This window comes from Ursus maritimus, unplaced genomic scaffold (genome assembly GCF_017311325.1).
Source record: "Ursus maritimus isolate PB19 unplaced genomic scaffold, ASM1731132v1 scaffold_6, whole genome shotgun sequence".
Taxonomy (NCBI): Eukaryota; Metazoa; Chordata; class Mammalia; order Carnivora; family Ursidae; genus Ursus; species Ursus maritimus.
The window spans coordinates 25,437,767-25,446,681 of NW_024426774.1; the positions used below are offsets into that span (position 1 = coordinate 25,437,767).

The 8,915-nt window shown below is 33.8% G+C and overlaps 1 protein-coding gene across 2 annotated transcripts in view; it reads left to right on the forward strand.

Annotated features, from left to right (window-relative positions):
• The window catches only part of BIRC6 (baculoviral IAP repeat containing 6), a 226,625-nt gene that overhangs the window by 139,633 nt on the left and 78,077 nt on the right, over positions 1-8,915 (forward strand). For both annotated transcript variants that reach the window (XM_040623077.1, XM_040623076.1), the window contains exons 56-60: positions 151-294; positions 721-850; positions 6,169-6,300; positions 7,068-7,235; positions 8,475-8,648. In XM_040623077.1, coding sequence (XP_040479011.1) covers positions 151-294; positions 721-850; positions 6,169-6,300; positions 7,068-7,235; positions 8,475-8,648 — 748 coding nt within the window. The remainder of the gene's footprint in view (positions 1-150; positions 295-720; positions 851-6,168; positions 6,301-7,067; positions 7,236-8,474; positions 8,649-8,915) is intronic.

An 8,915-nucleotide genomic window follows, 5' to 3' on the forward strand; every position in this document is an offset into this window, starting at 1 on the left:
CTTGGTTATGCTAGGTATTTATTATGTGAAAACTCTGTAGTAATTTCTCTTATTCACAGAAATTTTCTCTGGGGATTGTATTTTTTATTCTTAAAAGTACAAAGCTGCAGATAAATAGTGCACTTAACTTTTAAAATCTCTACTTGCCAGGTTCTCTGTGAACTTTTTCAGACATCTCCTCAAAGAGGGAACCTTCCAACATCAGGGAACATTTCAGGGTTTATACGTAGATTATTTTTGCAATTGATGCTGGAAGATGAGAAAGTGACAATGTTTCTTCAATCTCCTTGTCCAGTGAGTATTTAACAGTTAAATAAATCTTCATAATTAGCTGTGCGCAGAGATATTTCACAATTTCATATCAGAACCTGAAATCACCTCTACATCTTAATTTCTAAAATAACAAACTGAAACTAGAATAACCTTTATACTTAATGATAGGACTTAAACCCTCCTTGTGTTGAATAGCCTGATTATACCCTACCATGAAAAGTACAATTTGGTTGGGGGAAAAAGTGACTGATTATTAGGTACAGTGACGCTAATACAAAAGTTGACCAACAAATCAAATGGCTGATGCACCACATTTTAAAATATACACAAAATAAACCCTTATATTTTGTGTGCATTTAAAATTTATTATTCTTTTATGCTTTTGAAATTGTTTTATAATGATACATGTATCAAAAAATAACTTCTTGATTTCTTTTGAATTTTCAGCTGTATAAAGGTAGAATTAATGCCACAAGCCATGTCATCCAGCATCCGATGTATGGAGCAGGCCATAAGTTCCGAACACTTCATTTGCCAGTCTCAACAACATTATCAGAAGTTCTTGACAGAGTTTCAGGCAAGTCAGATTTAAGTATTAATTTTTCTTTGACTTTATGTTAGATTATATAGAATTTTATTATTTTTTAGCAACTGTTTATTTTACTGCATCTACTCAGCAACCATTAAATGAATAGAAAAGGTCAACATGTCTTCACATTTTGAAGCATGAGTAAGAAGCTGATGAAGGGGACAAAATGTACAGTACATTCTAACACCCATAGTTCTTTTGGTGTGATGTGTATTATGTGTGGTAATGACAGAATGGACAGTTGGAAATGTTGACAAGCCTTGGGAAGCCGTTGATGGAATTTTCTCACAATAAACCACCTGGCTGTCTTATAATAGATGATTTGCAGGCTATTAGTTGGGATGACAGGACTCTAATGAACATTCACTAGATCTCAGGACAAAATGAATGGTCAAAAGATGAAAATGAGGTAGGTAGATCTGACTGGTGACCTTATTGTTTATAATAGTGAAAAAAGAAAGAAATTTTCCCTTAGGTTCTTGGCTGTATTCTAAGATGATGCTTCTAAGCCATTCTAAGTTAATGCCTTTGAACAGCATATAGGTTATAAAAATAAAAAGTTTTTTTTATAATAATATTTTTTTATTATGTTAGTCACCATACAGTACATCCCTGGTTTTTGATGTAAAGTTCCATGATTCATTACTTGCGTATAACACCCAGTGCACCATGCAATACGTGCCCTCCTTAATACCCATCACCAGCCTATCCTATTCCCCCACCCTCTCCCCTCTGAAGCCCTTAGTTTGTTTCCCAGAGTCCATAGTCGCTCATGCTTCATTCCCCCTTCTGTTTACCCCCCTTTCTTTATCCCTTTCTTCTCCTACTGATCTTCCTACTTCTTATGTTCCATAGATGAGAGAAATCATATGATAGTTGTCTTTCTCTGCTTGACTTATTTCACTTAGCATTATCTCCTCCAGTGCCGTCCATGTTGCAGCAGATGTTGAGAAATCGTTCTTTTTGATAGCTGAGTAATATTCCATTGTATATGGACCACAACTTCTTAATCCAGTCATCTGTTGAAGGGCATCTCGGCTCCTTCCATGATTTAGCTATTGTGGACAATGCTGCTATGAACATTGGGGTGCATAGGGCCCTTCTCTTCACTATGTCTGTATTTTTGGGGTAAATACCCAGTAGTGCAGTTGCTGGATCATAGGGTAGCTCAATTTTTAACTTTTTAAGGAACCCCCACACTGTTTTCCAGAGTGGCTGTACCAACTTGCATTCCCACCAACAATGTAGGAGGGATCCCCTTTCTCCACATCCTCTCCAGCAATTGTTGTTTCTTGCCTTGTCAATTTTTGCCATTCTAACTGGCGTAAGGTGGTATCTCAGTGTGGTTTTGATTTAAAAATAAAAACAATTTTTAATGGCAGAATGCAAATCAACTGTAGACAGTTTGATTTTATTGCCTCTCAGAAATCCTGTGAATGAAATCAGTGATAAATTGACTGAGCATCTTCTGTGTCTAAGCACAATAATTAGCCCTGAGGGTGTGAAAGAAAGCAAGACACACACTCTGCCCCTCAGAGTATTATGATCTTATGTATGCTGTCAGATTAAAAAAAAACAAAATTAAAGAATGTTCACGTTCTAATACAAATATGTTTCTGTCTGTATGCATTGGAAGGGGGTACCTAAGCTTACAACTGTAGGAAGTCAGAAGTATCTCAGAAAAAAATCTTATCCCTATTTATCAGTGGGAAATAGAAATCTAAGCTTAGAATAAAAAACTGGATTGAAGAGATTTCGGAGTTGTCACCATACATAGGTAGTAGGTTAAACCACGTGAATGGATGTGATTGCTATGAGAAAATAAGATAGAAAAGAATCTTTTTTGCCTTTAGTCACTGCATAACCCAAGTGTGTATGTAATACTCTAATTCTTTTCTTTTTACATGTTATGCAATAAAATGTTAGAATACTATTATAACTGCATAAATAACATTTGTTCTTATTTGAAAATGTCTGTCTTATCCTGTTACAGGTAAACTTTTTTGATAATTTGATTTTACAGACTTTTTCTATCATAGCGTTGAAATTGTTCCTTCTACATGATGAAGGAAAGAAATGAATAATAAATGAAAGGACAAGGGGGGAAGAGTACTGAAATTCAGTTATTGAGATTTCTTACATTTAACTTGATTATGGAAAAGTAATAGATATTATTACAGAGTAACTGGAAATTTAACATTTTTCTTTATCTTTACTATAAAGGAATGCTATTTTCTAAAATGTCATATTCAGTCATTAAGAATAAGGAATAGTTCCCTTTATTACATACATATTTAAAAAATAAATTGATTGTTTTGTAAGAATACTACTCTTAGTAAAAAAGTCCAACACAATCATCCTGAGCAAACATCAGAAATTTGCAAGTGCTGAATTTAACCTCTATTTAGCAATGCTTTGGTCCTTTAAGGCATGTTTATGATCTCTAGCTATATTTGATGATATATTTACACGTGTGTATGTATTTTTTCAATATGTATAAAAACAAAAACAAGTAATCCAAAATTACTTAATAATTTTACCTACTTCCTATAGCTTTTCACTATATTGCTTTAAAAAAATAAAGGTCGCGTGTCAGTATTTCTGCTTTTACAAATTTCTCTTGTTGCTTTTAAGCAATTTGATTGTTATATGCCTTGTAGTTTTCTTCTTATAATGCAGGTTTGTTGACTTTCTTGACTCTGGGTTTATAGATTTCATCAGATTTGGATTTTTTTTTTTTTTAACAAATATTGTCTCAGATATTTTCTTTCCCCTTGTTTCTCTCCTCTCTTTGGATAATTCCAATTACACATTTTTATTAGGCCTCTTGAGGTTGTTTCACAGCTCATTGAAGCTCTTTTCACTTTTTTTGCCCAACTTTTTTCCCCTCTCTTTATAATTTTTATATAATTTATATTGCTCTGTCTTCAAATTCTATTCCTCTGGAGTGCCTAATTTGTTAGAAGTTCTTTTGGTTCTTTTTTATATCTCCTTGTCCTTACCTAAGGTGTATAAGCTTTCCTCTGTCATCTTAAACACACCAGTCTGTTTATGTTGATTATTTTTTCCTTATTATGGATTGTATATTATTGTTTCTTTATTTGCCTGGAAAATTTTATTGGATGCCAGGCAATGTGACTTCTACCTTTTTACTTCTTTTGGGTGCTCGAAATTCTTGTATTTTAGTAAATATTTTTCATTTTGTTTTGGAATAAAGTTATATTAACTGAAAACAGATTGTTGCTTTTAGAGCCAGCCTTTAAGTTGTATTAGGTAGGACAAGAGCTGCTTTTAATCTAGGGCAGAACTTATTGTGATGATGGAAGTTTTTTATAAACTTACACTGTCTAGTACAGTAGCTTTTAGGCACATGAAATTTGTTTGGTGAGGCTAAGGAACTAAATTTTTAATGAATTTAATTTTAAAAAGGTGCTATATTGGAATAGAAGTAGGGTACCACATTTGAAAATGAAGGTCTAGGGCTACTTTGGCCTCATTACTGAGGTGATACTCTTCAGAGAACTCCGTTAGGAATTCACTAGGCATCAGGAACACTACATATTATAACCCTCTTTTTAGGACCTGGGGTTGGTCCTCTTACTACTTTTGAGAAGTATTTTCCTTGGCCTTTGGTGGTTTCCTCATATAAAATGCTCATCCGTATGCATTAAAAACCCACGGGAGACACTAGGTCTCTGGAGCTCTCTGCAGATCTCTCCTCCCTGGCAATGTCACCTGAAAACTGCAGCCAGCTGCCTTTGTCTTCCTGGGCTCCTAGTCTCTGTCCTCACCTTGGGTGACTCCTGAGTTGTGCCAGTCTGTGGCCTGGGAAACTCAAGGCAGCCTAATCAGCTGTAGAAGTCCTAGGGCTCACCTCTTTAGTTTTCACTCATCCAGGCATCCCTCTCCTGCAGTCCTAATGGCTATTGTCTGAAAACTATTTAATGTACTTTCCTAGTTTGCGGTTATTTCAGGTTGGAGAGTAAATCTGGTTTTTGTTATTTTATCTTGACCGGAAGTGATAATCCAAGCTAGAACAATTTTAAACAATGTTGAGAAAATTTTTTCTTACTGATATCTTTTAGTATTTGGCATTTACTGGGATATCACTGTGTTAAGTTCTTAGCACCTAATGAACTTTACTGGTTTTCTTGATGATGCTATGAATTAATTGTGTGAATTTTTTTATTATTTAAGTGTTTCATTCTGACTTCTGTAACTGTTTTGCCATTTGGGGTTGCTTGGTTGTTTTTGTAAGACAGTGAATGTATTGTTGCATCTGTATTTATTGTTTATAGTATTTACAGAATTTCTAAATTTCACAAAAAATGGAACTCTTTAAAAACAGTCTGCAGTTAGGAAGGAGCTCCAGAAATTGAGATCACAGGGATGTTTTCAGACATTCAGAGAAAGCTAAGAGTAGGAAATAATACAAAGCATGCTATTTTATCAATTGATTGTTTCACCTTTTTAACATTATGAAGCAGCATTAGATCATAATTGTGTTAAGTTAGAAAAGTACAAAGAGAATCTATATCAATCGTATCCATTTAGTGAAAGTCATTCTTAATATTAGAACAGTTTTTAAAAAAAACAGTTCATCTAGGTTTTTGGATTTCTTAATGGCCAGATCAGATCATTATACAGTCATCCATTCACTTCATGATTTTTAATAGCATGCCATATTCCAAAGTAATGAAAGAAAACATTAATTCAAAGAGTTTATCTTATTAAAGTCCTTAGTATTTGTTTTTAAGGTATCGAAGTTTCCTAAATTAAAAATAGCAAAACAAATCTTCATTACCAAAATTTGTTCCTTTCTACTCCTGTTTGTAGAATAAGTCTAATATAATTCTCTAGGATGAGTCCTGAGCTTGAATTCCATATTTGCCATTAATATGTTAGATTAGTAACCTTGCTAAAGGCTGTTTTCTTATTTTGAGAATAATATTCTTTCTTGATACATATGTTGTGAGGACCAAATTACATGTTGGTGGCAAGCACATTAAACTATGCCTAAAGTACAGGAAATTTAGTCGTAATAGTTTTTCATTGCCTTGAGAGGTAATACCACTGTAATCTGTAGTGTTTTCTTAGTATCCTGGCTTATGAACAGTGGTGATTCCCTTACATTGGTATCAGCAAGGAATGGATATTAGGCTTTACCTCATCAATTTCTTCTAAATGCATTTGCATTCTGTCCATATTACTGAAAATGTCTTGTGTAATCTTTGTTTTGAAATATTTGTAGCTTCCTTCTTAATGACTTTGAAAAGCAGTGTATTTTAGGTAATATTTTCTTACAGATACACCAAGTATCACTGCTAAACTAATTAGTGAACAGAAAGATGACAAAGAAAAGAAAAACCATGAAGAGAAAGAGAAAGTTAAGGCAGAAAATGGATTTCAGGACAATTACAGTGTTGTTGTTGCTTCAGGTATGATTTCTTTTTAAATAATCTTGATTTTATTTGGGTTTTTTATAAAATAACATATTTATAGAAACTTAATGTAATAAAAAGTATTAATGCAAACGCTTGACTTGTAATGATGTTTTAATACTGGATGTAAAAACATTGCACCTGAAATCCGTTACTCATTGGCACTGTAATTATTACACTTATTTTATATCCAAAACTTAATATAATTCATCAGATACTGAACATCTGTGAATTGTTTAGGTGCTCCATTTAAGCTTGACAGTGTACAGAGAATTGTACTCATACTGTCAGGTGAAGAAGACAACAAAATGGCCAAGATAACTGATCATTTTGGAGGATATTTTCTTTAACATAAGTGAGATGATTTTAGTTCAAAAAAAAAAGGTTTCGTATATATTACTTTACTTCTCAAATAGAAGATCTCTGTATTGGTGGAACTTATTCTATATCAGAGAAGAATTAATGTGAGATTTCCTTTACATACTCATACAGAAATACTATCTAGTAAATGGGCAGTCGTCTGTTTCTCAGAGACAGTAGAATTTAGCCTTGTTTTTTACTTTCTTGGAAATAGTTAACAAACGTGAAACCAAAATTCATGGTGTGTCATGAAGGGCAAATAAAATTGGGAGATAAAAATCAGAAGAAACATTTCTCTCTTTTGGCATTAGTTAGGAATGTGATGCTTTTAAAAAATATTGTAGAAATGCTCTTTTATTTCATGAGTGTGTTGGCTCTCTGTAGAATCTTACTGATTCTTTTAGGGCTGAAATCCCAGTCTAAACGGGCTGTGTCAGCTACACCACCTCGTCCGCCATCCAGGAGAGGGAGGACAATGCCTGATAAAATAGGAAGTGCTTCTTCAGGAGCAGAGACCGCCAACAAAATAATTACTGTGCCAGTGTTTCACCTGTTCCACAAACTCTTGGCAGGTAATGTTCACAGTATTTAAAAATAAAAAAAATTTTTTGAAGACATGTAATTACCAGACTCCAGTTTAATCAAGTGCTCTTGATGAGATAAATGAGTAAGTGAGGCTTTATCCGTGTAGTTCCTTGTAAGCAAAATGAGAAGAAAAGGAGTAACCTTTTACATATCCTTTTAAACATTATAATGTTGCATATTTATAGTTTCCTAGTTTCCTAAATTTTGCTGTCTTTGTGATATAAAATGAGTAAAAGTAATGTTTTAAAGAGTTCATAACAAGTTGTATAGGAAGCAGTCTGAGGCAGATTTTGATGAATTGGTTATAGTAGTGGAACTCTTTGCTGTACCACTGATAGTTAAGCAATATTTTCTCCCTAGGTGATACATATTCTTTAACCAATATACTTTCCATTGGTTAAGGTGATACCCAGTTTATTTCTATTTTTTTTGCTATATTGTTATAATCATATTGCCAGCTAACTTTGAAAGGATTTTCCTTCTTAGCTTTATTTACGTTACTGATTTATAGCACAGATCAACAAAATATGGCCAGTAGACTGGATCCCTCTCTATTAAAAAAAATATTTTTTAAAGTTTATTTTTTTTTAAGATTTTATTTATTTTAGAGAGAGAGAGAGTACAAGCAGGGGGAGGGGCAGAGGGAGAGAAAATCTCAAGCAGACATTGTGTTGAGTGCGGAGCCCGACGTGGGGCTCTATCTCTTGAACCTAAGATCATGACCTGAGCTGAAATCCAGAGTCAGATGCTTAACCAACCACCCAGGTGCCCCTCTGTCTGTAAAGTTTTATTGAAATACGGCTATGCCCATTTATTTGTGTATAGTCCATAGCTGTTTTCATGCCACAGTATTAGATTTAGTAGTTTCAGCAGAGACCGTATAGTCTTCATTGCTTAAAATATTTATTACCTGACCTTTTAGGGAAAAGATTTTGCCAACCCCGGATTTATAGGAATGTTTGTTTCTTTGTTTCTTGCTATGGCTCAGAAGATCTTGGTGTGATTTGGTTGGTGACTAACACTCTCTGTAGACAATATCGTTCACGTGTATCAGAAATAAATTTCTGTAAACTTTCCATGTGCTGATTTTTAATTGTTTTTAAATTAGTGTCAGAATCAGATGCTTAAGGTGCACTTCAGTAAAAACTGTAACTAACTGACTAAATCAAACCAAGTAAATGTCTCCTTCTTGGATTCTAGGTTTAACTTAGTTATGTCATTTTTAGGCCAGCCATTGCCAGCAGAAATGACACTTGCCCAACTCTTAACTCTCCTGTATGACCGAAAACTTCCTCAAGGTTACCGTTCAATAGACCTGACTGTTAAATTGGGATCTAGAGTTATCACAGACCCAAGTCTGTCAAAAACGGACTCTTTTAAAAGGTTACACCCTGAGAAAGGTATGTATGTGATAATTCCTTTAAAATTACAGTCCCTGATCCGAGGAAGTAGGGATTTCTGTAGCTGATGACTTAATTTACTTGATTTTATTTTATCAGGCTAACAAAGTAGTTTTCTTTATGATGGAATTATTTATAAATATAAAAAATTGCTATTTTCGCTAGAAATTAATCTTAATTGAAAGATTTTATGAGCACGTATGCTTTATTATTAGCCTTTTGCATTCTTTAGTAAATTTTAGAATATTTCCTTTGCTCAGTTTTCAG